The sequence below is a fragment of the Ovis canadensis genome, chromosome 1, assembly GCF_042477335.2.
Source record: "Ovis canadensis isolate MfBH-ARS-UI-01 breed Bighorn chromosome 1, ARS-UI_OviCan_v2, whole genome shotgun sequence".
Lineage (NCBI taxonomy): Eukaryota > Metazoa > Chordata > Mammalia > Artiodactyla > Bovidae > Ovis > Ovis canadensis.
In genome coordinates, this window is record NC_091245.1 from 26,590,090 (window position 1) to 26,609,545 (window position 19,456).

General features: G+C 35.4%; 1 protein-coding gene across 8 annotated transcripts in view; it reads right to left on the reverse strand.

Moving 5' to 3' along the window:
* The window catches only part of EPS15 (epidermal growth factor receptor pathway substrate 15), a 147,715-nt gene that overhangs the window by 100,510 nt on the left and 27,749 nt on the right, over positions 1–19,456 (reverse strand). For all 8 annotated transcript variants that reach the window (XM_069591188.1, XM_069591177.1, XM_069591145.1 and 5 more), the window contains exons 2-8: positions 15,241–15,282; positions 11,746–11,835; positions 10,805–10,852; positions 7,867–7,962; positions 6,191–6,256; positions 4,938–5,063; positions 2,954–3,013 (exon numbers count right to left, since the gene is read on the reverse strand). In XM_069591188.1, the coding sequence (XP_069447289.1) occupies positions 2,954–3,013; positions 4,938–5,063; positions 6,191–6,256; positions 7,867–7,962; positions 10,805–10,852; positions 11,746–11,835; positions 15,241–15,282 (528 nt within the window). The remainder of the gene's footprint in view (positions 1–2,953; positions 3,014–4,937; positions 5,064–6,190; positions 6,257–7,866; positions 7,963–10,804; positions 10,853–11,745; positions 11,836–15,240; positions 15,283–19,456) is intronic.

Sequence of the window (19,456 nt, forward strand, 5' to 3'; positions counted from 1 at the left end):
AAAAACAAGACCCATATATATGCTGTCTACAAGAGATTCGTTCAGATCTTGAGACACATAGAGACTGAAAGTGAGAAAATGAAAAAAGGTATTCCATGCAAATGGGTATCAGAAGAAAGCTGCAGCACCAATACCCAAATCAGATAAAACAGACTTTAAAATAAAGACTGTTATAAGAGACAACAAAGGACACTATGTAATGATCAAGGGATCAAGAAGATACAACAACTGTAAATATAAATGCACTCAAAATAGGAGCATGTCAATATATACAGTAAATGTTAACAGACATAAAGGACAAATTGACAGTAACACAGTAATGGTAGGAAATTTTAACACCCTACTTACATCAATGGACAGATCATCCAGACAAAAATAAATAAGGAAACACAGGCCTTAAATGGCCCATTAGACCAGATGAAACTAAGCAGCAAAATACACCTTCTTTTCAAGTGCACATGGAACGTTCTCCAGGATAGAACACATGCTGAGACATAAAGTAAGCCTCAGTAAATTTAAGAAAATTGCAATTGTATCAAGTATGTTTTCCAACCACAATGCTATGAGATTAGAAATCAACTAAGAGAAAACTGCAAAAACCACAAACACATGGAAGCTAAACAGTGTTACTAAACAACCAATGGGTCACTGAAGAAATCAAAGAGGAAATAAAGTATCTAGAGACAAATGAAAATAAAAACATGACAAGCTAAAATCTATCAAATGCAGCAAATGCAGTTCTACGAAGGAAGTCTATAGCAACACAAGCTTACCTCAAGAAACAAGAAAAATCTCAAATAAACAACCTAATGTTACACCTAAAGCAACTAGAGAAATAAGAACAAACAAAACCCAAAGTTAGTAAGAGGAGAGAAATCATAAAGATCAAAGCAGAAATAAATGAAAGAGACTTGCTACTGCTAAGTCGCTTCAGTCGTGTCGGACTCTGTGCGACCCCATAGATGGCAGCCCACCAGGTTCCCCAGTCCCTGGGATTCTCCAGGCAAGAACATTGGAGTGGGTTGCCACTTCCTTCTCCAATGCATGAAAGTGAAAACTGAAAGTGAAGTTGCTCAGTCGTACCCGACTCTTAGTGACCCCAAGGACTGCAGTCCACCAGGCTCCCCCGTCCCTGGGATTTTCCAGGCAAGAACACTGGAGTGGGGTGCCATTTCCTTCTCCAGTGCATGAAAGGGAAAAGAGAAAGGAAAGTTGCTTAGTCACATCTGACTCTTCGCTACCCCATGGACTGCAGCAAGACTACCACAAGCAACTATATGGCAATAAAATGTACAACCTCGAAGAAATGGACAAATTACTAGAAAAATACAATCTCTCAAGACTAAACCAGGGAGAAATAGAAAATATGAATAGACCAATTCTAAGTACTGAACTTGAATCTGTGATTTTAAAACTCTCAACAAACAAAAATTCAGGATCAGACAGCTTTGTAGGTTCTACCTGTAAATTCTACCAACAATTCAGAAGAGAGTAATACCAATCCTTCTTAAACTATTCAAAGAAATTGCAAAGGAAGGAACACATCTAAACTTATTCTATGAGGCCACCATCACCCTGACACCAAAATCAGATGCTGTATGCTTAGCTGCTCAGTTGTGTCCAACTCTTTGTGACCCCATGGACTGTAACCTGCCAGGCTCCTCAGTCCATGGCGATTCTCCAGGCAATACTGGAGTGGGTTACCAAGCCCTCCCCCAGGGCACCTTACCAACCCAGGGATCAAACCCAGGTCTCCAGCATTGCAGGTGGATTCTTTAGTATCTGAGCCACCAGGGAAGCCCAAAACCAGATGAAGATACCACACACAAAAAATTAAAAACGTATGATCAACTCATAGATGCCAAAATAGCTCTTGACAAAATCCAACATTTATAATAAAACCTATCCAAAAAGTGGGCATAGCAGGAACCTACCTCAACATAATAAAGGCCATATAGGACAAATTCACAGGTAATATAACAGTAAAATGCTGAAAGCATTTCCTCTAAAATCAGGAACAAGACTAGGATGTCCACTCTCATCACTTTTATTCAATATAGCAATAAGAAAAAGAAATAAAAGGAATTCAAATTGGAAAAGAAATAAAACTGTCATTGTTTGTAGATGACATGATACTATACATAGAAAATCCTAAAGACACTACCAGAAAAGATGGCTCTTTTTAAAAGATTAATAGGTTACACAAAAATTCAGTTAAACAAAAAACAAGAAGCAAAAATAAGTAAGACTGGAAAGAGAAAGACACCCAAACACAAACCCAGAAGAGAATAAAGAATAGTGCAATTCTGTGGCAAATGTGAAAGTCAAAGAAACAACAATTTCTTAGCAAAATAAAGAGAGAAAATTTGAAAAGACTAATTTCCACATAAGACATTAAAGGGGGATTAGAGATTTATCATTCATGAGTTCACCACAGAATTTCATGCAACCCTTAAGGAAGACATGAAAACAGTTCTCTGAAGAAGTAACTATCCATTTACTAAGGATAATATATCTTCAGATAAGATATCTAAACTTTCTCTGCTTCCATATATGAGGTGAAACTGTTGTATTATTCATGTTTTCCTTTAATGAAACAAATGTGAAAATTTGGGAGTATATTTGAAATAAAGACATTTCACAGCAGAAGTAGGCACTAAGATGCCTGGTCAAGTTGAGATTCAAAAGATTATACTCAGCATCTTTAGAGTGCATTATCCAAAGCATGTATTCTTACGTAGCTTAAAGTCAAATAAAATGAAGAGGGCAAAAACATTCACTCTCCATTATCCATTTGCTGAATAATATTTATTGACTATAAATTCTAGGTAAAAATCATACCATTAATTTTAAGAGAAATGTAGTTTTCCTCTAAAGATAAACAAAAATGGGAAATTTTCACTTGAGAAAACCATTAAGATATTTAAAATTTCAAAAGCATTAGGTTACTTACAACGGCAAACTCATCTCTGTCAAGCATTCCATCATGGTCAATATCACTCAATTCCCAAACCTTAAAAAGAAAAAAACCGGTTAAGATTAACATCATTTCATTTCATGTGCTAATTGTATATATCAAATATATATTTGGAGGAAAAAGTTTTTCCTAAACATTATAAAATCTATTTTTCTGAGAAATTTCAATTATGCCAAGCATCTTATTACATCACTAATAGAATTTCTGTAAAAAAAGTTAATAATAATTCTTAATATCAAGTAGTTTTAAACAGAAATCACTTTGCAAATTTTTAAAGAAAATGTTTTGCTCCTCTCAACTAAGAAAACAATTATGTAACACAGTACTTTAAACAACTTTTTGATGCTTGAACTGTGGTGTTGGAGAAGACTCTTGCGAATCCTTTGGACTGCAAGGACATCAAACCAGTCAATCCTAAAGGAACTCAGTCCTCAATATTCATCGAAAGGACTGATGCTAAAGTTGAAGCTCTAATACTTTGGCCACCTGATGCAAAGAGCTGACTCACTGGAAAAGACCCTGATGCCGGGAAAGACTGAGGGCAGGAGGAGAAGGGGACGACAGGCATGAGATGGTTGGATGGCATCTCCAATTCAATGGACATGAATTTGAGCAAGCTCAGAAGATGGTCAAGGACAGGAAAGCCTGGTGTGCTACACTCCATGGGGGTCACAAACAGCTGGACAAAACTGAGCCACTGAACAACAACTTTAAACAACTACATTTTTTGAAAAACATCACCTCAGTTACTTCATGCAACAACTTCATGTAGTACTATAAAACCTATTTTAGACCCGAACCCGAGACTACATGACTTATCTAGGATCATGTAACTATTATTAAGTAACAGAATCAGTCTTCAATCTGAAGACTTCCAACCAAGTCCATTATTGTTTTCCCTGTAACACAGAACTGCTAATTAACTGAAATACATATTCAATGAACATTGTATTATTAATCATTAGCCAACTAATGTCCAGAACATACAGAGAATAAACCTTAAAGAAAGAAAGAAAGAAAGAAAGTGAAGTCGCTCAGTCATGTCTGACTCTTTGCGACCCCATGGACCGTAGCCTAGTCAAAGCTACGGTTTTTCCAGTAGTCATATATGGATGTGAGAGTTGGACTATAAAGAAAGCTGAGCACCAAAGAATTGATGCTTTTGAACTGTGGTGTTGGAGAAGACTCTTGAGAGTCCCTTGGACTGCAAGGAGATCCAACCAGTCCATCCTAAAGGAGATCAGTCCTGGGTGTTCATTGGAAGGACTGATGCTGAAGCTGAAACTCCAATACTTTGGCCACCTCATGGGAAGAGTTGACTCACTGAAAAAGAAAAGACTCTGATGCTGGGAGGGATTAGGGGCAGGAGGAGAACGGGATGACAGAGGATGAGATGGCTGCATGGCATCACCGACTCGATGGACGTGAGTCTGAGTGAACTCCGGGAGTTGGTGATGGACAGGGAGGCCTGGCATGCTGTGATTCATGGGGTCGCAAAGAGTCGGACACGACTGAGCGACTGAACTGAACTGATAAAGGTCTTAATAACGTCAAAGAATTAGTCTTGCAAATATCTAGGAAAGAAATCTAGAAACCCAAGAAGAGAGTAGAATTTATGATTTCAGAGATGAAACTATTCCTTTAACCAGGCCGTGGAGTAGAGGGAGATGCAGAATACTGATGGACTCTGGAAATTAAATCAAGGAACTGGGAGGTCAGAGCTTACAACCCAAAGACAAAAGGCCTCACCTAGAGGATTATGACAGCTAATTTCAAACACTCATATTTTAGAGGGAATAACCAAAGAAAGAAAGAAACTGGCAAAGTGAGAGCACAAAAAATTCTGTAACACCACAACTTCAAAATAGGATCTATGTACTCTTTAACAGTGAGCTAAACTGTTCTGGTTTAAAGTAAAATTAAAATACATACAAGTTACACTTAGAATTTAATATCTTACTCTTCCAAGAATATCCACAGGTAACTTAGAGTTGAGCAACACTGGTTTGACTTTATCACCAGACAGAAATCCATTCACTGGGCATAAACTATCAAAAATTGCATCATATTTGGCCTTATCTTCAGGCTATAATATAAAAAAAGATCACAAGTTAAATAATGGGGAAAGGAACATAACTGCAGTTATAAACATTAAGTCCTCAAAGACTAGGCAACATTTTTAAAATGATCATTTAAAAAACATATTTCACTTTCATCCAAATATATTGTAGTAATTTAAAAGTTATTCCACTCAAAAGGTTAGAATCCTCTCCACTCCTTTTGTAACTGAAACATCATCTTTGTCTTTTCTACTGTTAAGTTAAAATCAGGGATTTTAAAATCAAAAGATTTCAGGGATCAAAGGACTTTGAGAAGAAGAGCATCTAGTCTAACCCTCTCAAACAGACCCAAAGCAAAGCAATAACTTCTGTAAGAACCAACAGCTGTTAGTGATATTCTGTGACATTCTAAACATGACATTAATTACATTTCAATTTATTTTTATTTTAAAAAGAAATACTTACCAAAGAAATAAACATCATTTCCCTCATTTTTTCCAAAGCAAGATATCTTTTTCCTATCAATAATAAGGTATTTCCTAAAATCCCTGTAAATTATCTGTATAACATAAAAACTATCATTCATGATTTGCCAAGTCAAGACCAGATCCTTACACAACAGCACACAAGGCATACAAACCAAAATGGTTTTCTGACAATACTATACATTTATTACAGATTATTTGATCTGCTATATTCTATTTTAAAATTACAATTTTTAAAACCTGATAAGATAGCTATAACCATTTTGGTGCTTCTAAATAACTATAAGGCAAAACACCCATTTCAGAAAAAGATTTCTAAAGAATTATTTGTTTGAGTCATAAAGAGAATATTTAGTTAGGCAGAACTTTTCAAATAAGAAATAATACCAGTGAGGCAAACTACATATTCATTAAATATTTTAATTAATACCAGATTATGACATCACCATTTTTAGTTTACACTACAACAGAAAGGAGATTAAGCTAATACAGTCAAAAAATGACTGACGAAGAATAACATCACTCTAGCAATTTCTCGTACCAGCATTTCCTTCACAGTAAAAAATGAAAGTCTAAAGCACCCTACAATACATTTTGAAAGAAGGGGGAAAGGATTATGTACATAAGAAGCAAAGTATGGTAAAACAATAGTCAAAAAGTTTACTTACTTTCACAGCCCATGGGAGCTCAGCTGCAGAGGTTCCACTGATTAGCAAAGGACTACTGGTATCATGCTAAAAAGGAAAATACAGCACATGAAGGGCTGAAATCCTCATATCAATAAAAAATGAAGAGGAAATCGTCTTTGGATTTAAACACTCAGACAAAATGCTGGATCTCAATATACAAAGGACACTATTTAACATTAACTCAAACTTTCACTGAAGTACAAATGAAACAAAAACTGAATTAGCTGTGTTAGCTGCATAAATGACTGTGGAGCACTAACTAAAACATGTTAAGTGTTATAGAATAAATCCTATTACACCTGAAATCAAAATAAAATGAAGATACAGTTATCTGAATGTAACAAAAATATTTATGGCCCTGTTAACTGATGACTTTTCCCCACAATATTTAAGGAAAGCAGACAGGGACAAGCACAACTTAAGATTTCTAAGTCACAAGTACAGGAACCTACCAATAGCATGTGCAAGTTATCACGTTTATTTGCGTGTAGAGACGGCTATATTTGAAAATGTTTACTAATAGTATATAGTTAGGCAACAAATCCTTAAATAACCCTCTGACTCCACAATTAAACTCAGAAGTATAGAAATTCTCAAAACTGATGTTAAATTCATAATACTTAGAACAAATACTTTTAAAATACTGAATTTTAAAAACAAGAAGAGCTATGAAACTTGTGAAAAAAGCAGTAAGGTGGGGAGGACCAGCCCTATCAGATATAAATTATCAAATATGATCAATGAAACAATATGAGATCAACATACAGATAAACAGATCAGTGGATATAAACAGAAAAACCCAGAAAAAATAAATACATATGAGAATGTCATGATTGAGGTGGCATTTCAAATAAGTATGGAAAAGACTGATTATTCAATAAACATGGTAGTCATCTTGAAGAAATGCAAATTTGAATCCATACACACCTTACATCAGGATTATTGTCAATGTGAACAAAGAAACCATAAAAAACAAATTCAAATAATTCATTTACATTAAATACAATATCTTCTTTATGGGAAAACAAATTACCACAAAGTCAAAAGACAAATAGCAAACTGGGAAAAAATTTTTGCAATTCATATAGACAACTGTTTCCCTAATATATGAAGAGCCTCTTGAACTCAATAAGAAAAGACCAATAACCAAAGAAAAATAGGCGAAAGTTATTAACAGACATCTCACATAAAGACAATGTAAATGGCTCATAAGCATGAGAAAAACTACCCAACTTCACTTTATAAAACCAAAAGGATAAATTAAGACTGCACTGGTCACCTATCAAATTTACAAGAAACAAAAATTTGACAACAGTAGGCTAGAAAAAGTACACTCAACCAACTGCTGGTGGGACTATGAACTAAAACAACCACTATAGAAGACAAGTTATTATAAGTGAAAATTACAATGCAAAAACTTTTGAAACAGCAATTCCACATCTGAGAATTTATACATATATTTCTGCACATGCAAAGTGACAGATTCAAGGTTTCTATTTATTGCAGCAGTTTTTAAATAATAAAAGACTGGAAACAAGCTGAAAGCATATCAATAGGAAGTTAAATAAATAAAAGTAAACAGGAGCAAGGAAATACTACTTTCTAATGTGGTATCAGTTTTTAAAACACAATTTAAATTTAAAAGCATTTCTTACAAATCTTGGTGGAGGAACAGCCAGGTTCAAACTACTTAGTGAAACCTCCAATCCATTCTGGGCACATGCCACAAGACGCAAAGCAACAAAGAATTCCTGAGAAAGAAAAGTATGACTGTTAAGAGCATTATGCATCTACCCATTCACCCATCCATCCATCTATCTACACATATATCTTCAATCTGAAAATATAAAACAATTCACAACTACTCCAAAATTTTTATGTCTCAGTGAATATAATAGCACACTTGCTTTAAAAAACAATTGCTCTAAATATAAGAAGAGCTCTATGTACAAAGATATTCCTGATATAATAAACAGCAAAAAATATTAATATAAATGAGAAAATAAACTGATATACATGATATGGGAAATATACCAAGATTAATAATCATGTTTCAAAGAATATTTAATGATGGTAAGAAATGATTTTATCACTTAAGAAAAAGAATCTTAGAAAAAAGTCTAGAAGAAAATAAAAGGTTATCAAAAGTCATATCTGGATTTAAGATTATAAATTTTGACACTAGAATAATCATTCAAATGATTCAGTCACTGTTATTCCAGAAAAGCTACAAAGAATAACTATGCAACACCTGAAACAATTATGTTAACTGCTTGACTTCAAAATACTTATAAATCTCTCCCAATAGTCCTTCGATTTTTGGCATTAGAAGCCTTAGTTCAAAATTTAATTAGTAAGTGGGAAGACAATTAGTAAGTGGGAAGACACGGAAGCAACTTGTTTTCAGCTGATCTCAGTTAAAATGAAGTCTCAGAATAGGCATAACAAAAACTTTTTACTCCAGTCATGATTACTTACAATTTGTCAATACTCTAGGTACAGCTGCTGATTCTCAAATCTCCTGTTCTCACCTACAACTTCCATACTCAATTCATAACCTACTCCTAGAAACTTGCAGGTTGTCTGTTCATACAGTATTTCGTCTTCACTAATAAATATCTTGAAAAAATGCTATTTCAAGATCTCCCTTCCTCTTTTCATTCACCACCTAAGCTTCTATGCAATTTGACTTCAACTCCCACCATTAGCCAGAGAAACAACTGTCACAAATTCACAGCTACAAAATACAACAGACTCTCAAAAAAACAGAAAAAAACCTCAACCTACTTGTTCTTTTGGCAGCCTGGACAGTATGATCTTCCCTGAAGCTCTCCTCTACTAGCACAACTTCATAAAGCTGTCTGAGTTCCTCTCTGACCTTCCAAGTATCTTCTGTTGGAGTCCTGTCTCCTCCCATCCTTTAAATCCTGAACTCTAAATAACCCTTTTTCTCTTGTCATTCTGCATGAGAATCAATTCTCTTAGATAATCAAGTCCACATCCCTGATAGTATGGATGGGTTCTAAAGTGAAATGATACTGCACTGAATTCTAGTTCTACTACTTGTTATGAGGCCTTAGCCAAGTTAAAAAAAAAAAAAAAAAAAAAACCTCTTTAAAAGGGGGGCTAATTCCTTACAATGTACTGTAAGGAACAAAATTAAAAACCACACTATAGGAAGAAAGCACTATCACTTTTGGCTCATAGAAACTCAGTAAGTATTGGGTTATGTCCTTAATTTCATATGTTAATTCAAAAATCTATTCCTCCAATGCAAACATCAAAGCTTAACTGCAGATCCATAAAACCGGCCACCTGGATATAACAAAGGCAACTCAAACTAAACATCCGAAGACTAGGAGAAGCAATGAAGAATTTATTTTACTGTTAAGTTCCTGAAGACAGGGATCACATTCCATCACATTTACTTCTGTATCTCCAACGCCTGGCTCAAAACAGGTACTCAACAAATAATCTGCTGACTAAGTCTAGAGCACCCTGGATGCTCACATGAATTTAGTTTTCCAATGTCTCCAAGGCATCAAATCGGCTCTTCTGGCCAGGGGGTCCAATGAGGACCACAATCTAGCCTTGGAATCTGGGTATTCTGACCCCTCATCTAATTTTTCCATCCTTTTTTCTCAGTCAGCTTCAGTTATCCCTATAGGGGGAATTAACTTTGAGTAGAGGTGCTCAGCCAATGTATCAGTATGTAGCAAGCTTTGAATTTAATCCTGTAGAACTCTGAAATCTATCTCCAACAAGTGAAACTTAATTTAAAGTACTCTAATGGTGCCTAATAACCACAACCACTTTCACATATTTCTGGCCCAAGACTGACTTCTGGCCTGTAAACCATTTTTTGGTTTATATGTTAGCAATAAAACTAGACCAGAATACACCATACTTAGATTTGATTAGCCAAGATCTTCCCTTCAAATGTATAAGGTAATACCATCTTAACACATAAATAATAAAACCCACTTTTATTTATAACCCTGAACACATAAGAAACTTAGTAAGATACAAAGAGTAAAGTCTCCCTGAATAACTAAGAAAAATAAATCCCATGTTATTATTTGAATGTATCCCCCAAAATCCATATGTTGAAAGCTAAACTCCCCAAAACAATGGCAGAGCCTCTGGGAAGTACTTAGACCATTAGGATAGGGCCCTTATAAATGGGCCTAGTGCCTTACAAAAGAGGGTTGAAAGAAATTACTAGCACATTCTGCCATGTAAGGATAAAGAAAAAGTCTGCAATCTAGAAGAAAGTTCTCACTAAAATCATGCTGGCAATTTATCTCAGACTTCCAGCCTCCAGAACTATGAGCAATAAATTTTTGCTGTTTGTGGTATTTTGTTATAGCAGCCCAAACTGACACTCCAGATCTAATGTCACCAAACTCTAATCTTTGGGAATTAGGTACTTTAATGTCTAGTGATTGGAAGCATTTTCTTTATTATAACACTTGTCCTTGCAAAACCCTAATTTTGCAAAAACGAATTTTTAGTTTAAAAATACAAAAAACTGCTGGCTATTTTTTATTCTGAATCACTCAAAAATTGCTCATGTCAGTCTCCGAATCTTACTTGTTTGTTCAGGATACCTTTCCCATCTGTGTCAGCTAAATCCCAGATCTGAAATTTAGAAGAAAGAAAAGTATCAATCTATATTTAAAACAAAAATCATCTTACAGATAAATAAAATTCCTGCAATTGACAACCTCATGCTCTTTGGTAGTCAGATTTAAGAATTGTAGAATTAAAAGCAGAAAGAAACTTTGACGATCACTTAGTGTAACCTTACACAAAGATATTAAGGTCCAATGAGGTTAAATGACTTTCATGAACATCCAAGACATCAGGGAAAGAAATGAAGCCCAGGTTCTAACTTCCAGTCCAATGATTTTTTTCATTGACCCAACCCAGGTTCTAAGTCCAGTGCTCTTTCTACTAGAATATGCTACCTTGATTTTAGATCCTTATTAAGATGATATTCTTTCTTATGGATAAGCTGAAATAGTTAATGTTTATTTGTGAATAATAAAATTATTAATGATTATTTTTCAGGGTTGAATACATATCAATATCATACATAAGGATTTATAAGGACATCAAGCCAAGAAAGGGGCTTTCTACCTCTTTGTACTCTTTCCTAAGCCTCTCATCTCCTACTCTATTTACCACATACTCAACACAGTTAAGAGACAGTTTTAATAGAGGAAGCAGGGAAACAGCCAATTCTGAGTGGGTGGCAAGGTTCCCAGTCTGCACTGTTTCTCTCCACAACACTCAAATGTACTATTACTTCCTCATTTCATTCTAAAAAGTAATTTGTTTTCTAAAAATCTAAAAAACACCATATTTTTCAAGATGATAAATCACTACATCAGAAATTCCCTTTGGATCACTGTAACTGCTTTCATGACTCAGTTCTAAGTTTCTTGAGATGTCTTTTGAATTTTATCCAATTTATCTAAACTAATAAATATTCATTATACCTAGTTATGGATACAATGAACAAATACTACCTTTCCGAGTATCAGGTCTGGAAGTCCTGATTTTTTTAGGAATACAGCAGCATCAGAAGCCAATACCCTTCCAGTATTGCCCGTATCAACCTGAAAAAATACAAACCATAAACTAACAAAAAACATAAAGACAAAATTAGGATTATTTACCTGCATTCCTCCCTATGATTTGAGAACTGAGTTTTTCAAAAAGAGAGCAGGAATCCTCTCATTAACAAAGGCCATGTAATATTCAGTTCAGTTCAGTTCAGTCACTCAGTCATGTCCGACTCTTTGCAACCCCATGGACTGCAGCACGCCAGGCCTCCCTGTCTATCACCAACCCCCGCAGTTTACTCAAACTCATGTCCATTGAGTTGGTGAGGCCATCCAACCATTTCATCCTCTGTCGTCCCTTTCTCCTCCCGCCTTCAATCTTTCCCAGCATCAGGTATAATGCAATATTGGAGACCCATATGAGAAGAGTACCATCTAGAGAGCACTGTCCATCTACAATGTGTTTTTTATCATGCCCATTACACAAATGATAAAACTGGAGCTCGGGGAATTCCCTGGCAAACCAGTGGCTAGGACTTGGCGCTTTCATTTCTGGGGCCTGGGTTCAGTGCCTGGTCAGGGAACTAAGATCCCATAAGATTCCACAAGCTATGCAGCATGGCCAAACCAAAAACAAAAAAAACCCCGAAGCTCAGAGGATGTCAAACAAATTAGCGGAGTCATAATATTAACATATATCTTCTAATTCCAAGTCTTCTATAGGTGCCATTTAAATTTCAATAAACTTGAATGGCAATAGAGAAAAACAGCAATAATTTCTGGAGAGGTCTTCTGATAAATGTAAATAGCTGCACAGTTATCTGGTGGGTTTTTTTTTTAATATCTTTAAATAATTAACTTCTGCTTTTATACTTACTCTTAAGAAACTGCAACACTTTTTAAAAAAATCAAAGCACTATCAGTTCTAAAACTAGCAGTGATTCTATTATAAACTTTAAGTAACATTTAAAAAACTGCTAAGTTCCTAAAGCACATTAAGGGAAACACATCATTTTAACTGATGGGGACTTTCCTTTAAGACAGAATGAGGTCACCAAAAACAGAAAAACAGTTCAAAAAAAAAAAAAAATGACGACTCTCACTTCTGTAGAGATTTCCTAAAGTAAAGTTCTATTTGTAAAAAATGAAAAGTAAATTTAAAAAAGTCATGGGAAGAGTAACATGATACTGGGATATTTGTGAGCTGGCTGTTTTTCCACTGTATGGCAAAACCAATACAATATTGTAAAGTAACCTCCAATTAAAATAAATAAATTTATATTTTAAAAAAGAATTAAAAGATTAAGTTTACTAAATCATATACAAAGCATTCCAGACAGACCAAACCCGGCAAAGAAGCAAAAGAGAAATCCTTTCTTTCAAGTGCTAGAACATGGGATAAATCAGACACTCAGCAAACAGGAAAGAATTGCCCAACCCACATTTTGGGTAACAAAGAAGAACAAAAACAGTTAGGAAATCAGCCTCTAGAATTCTCCACAACTCTTTTCTTTGCCTACTCTCTGACAAGGGTTGGAAAAGAAAAGAAACATCTCTCTCCCCAGGTAGCCCAAAAACAGAGGCACTGAGGGGAAACACTGATCAAACTCTGAAGAAATACTTATGCACTCTATTCCAGTAAACAATTTTACTATCTTCCATTCTTTTGGCTACTATAATAATTAAACATAGCCATTCAGTCTTTGTCATCTACAGGCAGTTTCTGTCTGCCTAAAGGCTCTGCCATAAGCTACAGGGCACCTCTTCAACAAAGGAAGAGTCTCAGAGCCTCATGGAAAGAACAATACCACATACTCTGAACTATTAACACTTTAAAACATACACTGTTGGGTAAAGACTTCTAGGCTGACATCACTTAGGCAACTTTCAAACTATATTGATAGACCAAGTCAAAATTCCAGGACTCTGCATACTGGAAGTAGATATATCTCATGAAAGCAAACTCCTAACCCAAGATGCAGGAGAACACAAATTACACAGAGCTGAATGAAGTGTTATGGAAAATTCAATTAGGATTTTTTATGTGCCGTACTGCTGGTATTATTTTTACTATTCTATTTTCTAATGGATACGTGGAAAAGCCCTTTCTTACTAAATTATCCCTCAATTTAGCAGGCGCTGCTTTGGTAAACTGAATGAAATACTTTTCAATGGTATCTGTTTCTTCACTGACCCGTCAGAAATCAAAAACCTTTAATGAATGTCCTTATCTTTCACGGCCATATAGTTATAAAGCTAAATAACAATTTGTTCTCCTTTTTATCAGGATATAGTTGAGTAAACCTATTATACAAAAACAAGGCCATATTTGAAATGATTCTCTTTCATTCAGATAGAACAAGACACTATTAAGGATCAGGGACTGACTTTACGTAGAGCCCAAGTCTACCAGGCCCCCACATGAAGACCAGCCTGCTACACGGTTTGTAAGATCCCAAGTGTCTCAAGCACTAAAGCAAGGTTACTCAGAAGGCCAGGAACCTTAGCAGATATGGGAAATCCCAAGATGAGGTAAATTCACTCAAATTTACATGTACTGCATGTGAAATAAGAAGTGAATTTCTAAAGTTTGGATCTTAGTCTCAAAATAGAAGAATATAACAAAAGTTTTAAGCAGAAACTTATTACCTGGCCTTAGAAGTTGTTAAATAATAAGTATACGGCTTTAGGCTTGCAAGTCACACAAGAAGACCTATAGCGGTTCATTAAAACTTGCTGCAATTATGTAGACAATAGGATCAAACATAATGAGACCAGCCTTTTCAGTAATCATGATCAGAAGGTGAAGAAATTATAAAGAAAAGTGATTTGATATTTGGAAATGGGCAAATAATACCATCTATGCTTTCAGAAGATTATCTGATCTATGGTTTGTACCTTTGACTTCTATGAACTAAGCTATTTATTCTATACTCTGTAGGGGTAGAGGTTAAATTATATAAAACTGATAGCAATGCAAATAATTCCTATCCATACCAAAGAAATTAATTTTCTCTGATGGAGAATATAAATCTCTGTAACTCATATTCCCATTTTTACATCTCACTAGTTCTCTCAATAATTAATGAATTGAAAAAATCTTTAATACATGTTCATTTTATATTTATATGAGTGTTAAGGCTTCAACTTCATGAAAATTAAACTCTAAAATGTCTTTAAAATAACATAAAAGTAATTTCTAAATAACTTATAAATTAATTCAAATGTTTGTATCTGGATGAATATATCTAATGCTACATGGATTTTTAAGACAGATATTTAAGACAAGTGTTTGGTCTTAATTATCTTTCCTTAATTGTTCTGAAAACCTGTTAAACACATTAATCAAAGTGGGAGATTAAAGCACAAGAAAATGAAAACAAGAAATGTCAAATTTATTCAGCTGGCTGAATACAATCGGGAGTTGAAAGTATATTCTATAAAAAACAATCATCTTACCTGTCTATAGTATTTTTCATAAAGAGGATTTCCACTTGATAACTAAAATAAATAAATAATTAGAAATTAAATACTATTCAATGACTTTTATTAATATAATTTCATTCATTCAACAGATACATGAAATAAAGATAAATACAATTAATATATCCATGATTTCCAAAAATTCAATTTTGTTTCTTTTGGGAGAAAGGGAGAGTAAATAAAGGCAGCCATGTAGATTACCAAGAATTAGGTAAACAAGAAACAAAACAGGAATTTTAAAACTGTTTTTGATATCAGAACTCTTCCTCTCATAAAATTTTACTTAGAAACTCAACATTTAACAAATTATGGTGAAATGATTTGGTTTAAAAGCAACTGAGTAGCCCCAAACCTTAAGAGTTCATCCTCTGCCCAAGTCCCCAAAGTACCAATGAACACAAAAAACCACTTCAATAAAATAGTCAAGTGAATATACAAACTAATGAACCAAAAAAAAAATGATATTAATATTAGATCTGAAATGCTTGTAGGCAGGGAGTGGTGTTCAAGTCACATGTGTGTGTGGCTCACTCAGCCATGTCCAACTCTTTGCAACTCCATGGACTATACCCACCAGGCTCCTCCGTTCATGGAATTTTCCAGGCAAGAACCTTCCCAACCCAGAGATGGAACCTGCGTTTCTTGTACTGGCAGGCAGATTCTTTACCACTGTACCACCTGGGAAGTCCACTCAATTCATAATACAGTCTAAACGGTTCCTTGGTCAGCTGATGAACAGATATATTATCTCATCTGAAAGGCAGCTGAGGAGTATCAACATTTGAAGGCCCAGGTTCACTTGTACATCAATGTGTTTAACAGTGTTCTGGAATTGGAAAGGAAATACAGGAAGGTTTCATGAGGGTGACACCAGTGCAGAAATCTGAGGTATAGGGGAGTACGGGAGACAGTGATTCTACACAAAGGGATAAATGCAATCAACAGAAATCTCAGTTACATTTGTTGAGAATAGTAAGGAATTCTAAATGGTAATAAGGACTAGAGATAAGATTATAAGGGGTCCCCAACCACATTCTGGGAGAAGGCAATGGCACCCCACTCCAGTACTCTTGCCTGGAGAATCCCATGGATGGAGGAGCCTGGTAGGCTGCAGTCCATGGGGTCGTGAAGAGTTGGAAACGACTGAGTGACTTTACTTTCACTTTTCACTTTCATGCACTGGAGAAGGAAATGGTAACCCACTCCAGAGTTCTTGCCTGGAGAATCCCAGGGACGGGGAAGCCTCATGCGCTGCCGTCTATGGGATCGCACAGAGTCGGACACGACTGAAGTGACTTAGCAGTAGCAACGACATTCTGGTCCTTGGCCTATTACGACCTAGGCTGCACAGTAGGTGGTGGGGGGCAGGCAAGGGAGCAAAATTTCATCTGTATTTATAATCACTCTAGTAGCAGGAAAACATGCTCAAGGGTCCTTCCAATTAGGCATTATGGTGAGTTGTATTATTACTTTATTATATAACACAATGTAATAATAATAAAGTTCACAATAAATAAATGTACTTGAATCATCCCAAAACTGTCCCCCCACCCTCCACTCAACCCCTCAATCCACGGAAAAATTGTCTTCCATGAAACTGGTCCCTGCTGCCAAAAAAGTTAGGGACCGTTGTTACAGAAGACAAGTGATGAAGGGCTTCACCTCCCATGCTAAAAGTAAAGAAAATAACGATGGAAAAGAGGACACACTCAAGCACCTAATACTAGTTAATGCTAATTAACTACGTGATTATTTGTACATGAAGAGGGAAAGTAGGATGGCATGCAGAGGGTTACTTAGGACAAAATTTTAATGACCCTGTAGAAGACCTAAAAACTGGCAATGGTGAAAAAGAAGGGTTTGGTTTGAAGAAAAACAGAACTTATTAAGTAGATGAAGAGACAGGAGAAGCTTAGAAAGACATACAAAGATAAACAGGGGAAAAGATCTTCAAACATCAAAGTTGGGCCTATAGTCTTAATGGGCACAAAACTAGATTAAGACCAACATGTACTCAGTGCCCACTCTGAGAACACATTATACTAAGTGCTTTATAAATACTACCACACTTAATCCTTGTGAGTCATATATTATCTTCCCAGTAAATAAATAAAGAAATGTCGTGTGAAAGTTAGTTTTACTTGTCTAATTGGTGAGGCAAGAGTACCCTGTTGTCTGGTCAAATTTTTTTTAGATGTGATTAACATTTAAAGCCATAAAGCAGATTATCCTCCATAATGTGGGGAGGTCTCATCCAAGCAGCTGAAAGTCCTAAGAGAAAAAGACTGATCTCCCCAAAGGAAGAAGTAATTCTGCCTTGAGATCACCTTCAGACACAACGGCAACATCAACTCTCCCCTCAGTCTCCAACAGGCCCTGCAGATTTAGGTCTTGCCAACCTCCACAAAAACATGAACCAATTCTTTAGAATTAATTGGTCAGTGTGAGTGTCTGTCCTACTGGTTGTTTCTCTGAGAACCCTAACACACCAAGTTTCAGAGAGGTTACTTGTCCAAGCTTTTAAATGGCAGAGTCTGGACTTAAATTCAGGTCTGTCCTACTCTAAGCACCATACTCTTTCACATTACCAAGCTGTTTCTCAAATGCCCTGGTTTGCTCAGGAAAGTACAATCTCTTGTCTCAACATCCCATGTGGCTTACCACTTGTCTCACAGTTTTCACTTCCTGGAATGAAGTATATTTCATTAATCACTATATTAAAATAAACCAAGATGAATTTAGAACACCTCTACTGTATTCATCTATTTTCTGGCCAAGCTAACAGTGTCTAAGTGTTCTAACCACTTGAACAAGTGATGAAATCGTAACAAGGACCAGTGGTAATTCCACCTTTCCCCTGACTCTTCAGAGATAAAACATTAACACCTTTTCAGGGACACCATGCAGAAGACAGAGAAAAGTATTCTCAGACACAAGCAACCATGGACAGCTAACTCTTTACATCCTTTTGAGACAGTAGAAGAAATATCTGACGCTGGTGCTCCTGCTAACACAGTCAGTACAGCGAGATGTGCGATGACCTGCCACATGCACCAGGCCGCTAGCCAGCGAAGTAAGCAAGAAACTACAGGTGAGGTACAAATGAAGTATGTGTGAGGAGTCAACAGTCTAAAACCTCAAGGTGGTTTTGTCATTTATTGTATGGTATAATTCTAGAACTGTTTATTTTGTTGCTTGACAATCTTTATTATCACCCGATAAATCCTTTCAAGAACAATTAGCTAAAGAGAAGAAATTATACGTTTAATACAAAATTATGTACTAAAATTTCTCTAGAAAATGGATAGATAATTTGGATAAAACTTCTGAGGCTACTTCTATTTATCATGGCACTCTAGTGGCATCAGTATTAATGAGTTAGCTGCAAATGCCAAAACTTACAAATGTTTACATATATCCACAGTTAAAATTTTAAGGATAAAAAATGGTATTGAAAACAAAACAAAAATATAAACACGGAAATATGTGTTCCCTACTTGCAACCTGTCATCAGATTTTAAAGGCTAGAATCTTTCAAAGACTGACTTTATAATCCCAACCTAAGTGTCTCACTACTGAATCTTTTTGAAGGCAAGTCCTCTAATGATTGGTTGCATATTGTTCAAAATCAGTGGGAAATCTTTAATCAAAGACTAAAGTTCAATGAAAGAAAGATTAAAAAAAAAAACTTCAGCTATTGAAGCTTTTAGAAAATACAATTATTAGAAAGAAAATTTGCCAAGGCACTGAAACATCCCTCAAAAGCAATGTTAAGTACCGAACAAACTGAATGAGTTCAAACAGAATATGAGATTTAATTAAAGCAATGAATTCTAGAAGTTTCATCAAAAGTCTTCCTATTTTTAACTATATAAATTTATATTCTGTACTAGAATGAAATGAAATAGGAGAGTACGATTTTACAGCATCTAAATTTAAAGAAACATGTAGAATAATGATTACACATCTGTTTCTAAAAACATATTAGAGACAGATACATCTAAGAAGCTGGCAAAAAAAATATGACTATTACCCAGAATAACTATCCTGCTTTTGTTTCTATTCTCATAATCAATGTCAGTTCAGTTCAGTCACTCAGTCGTGTCCAACTCTTTGTAACCCCATGGACTGTAGCACACCAGGCTTCCCTGTCCATCACCAACTCCAGGAGTTTGCTCAAACTCATGGCTAT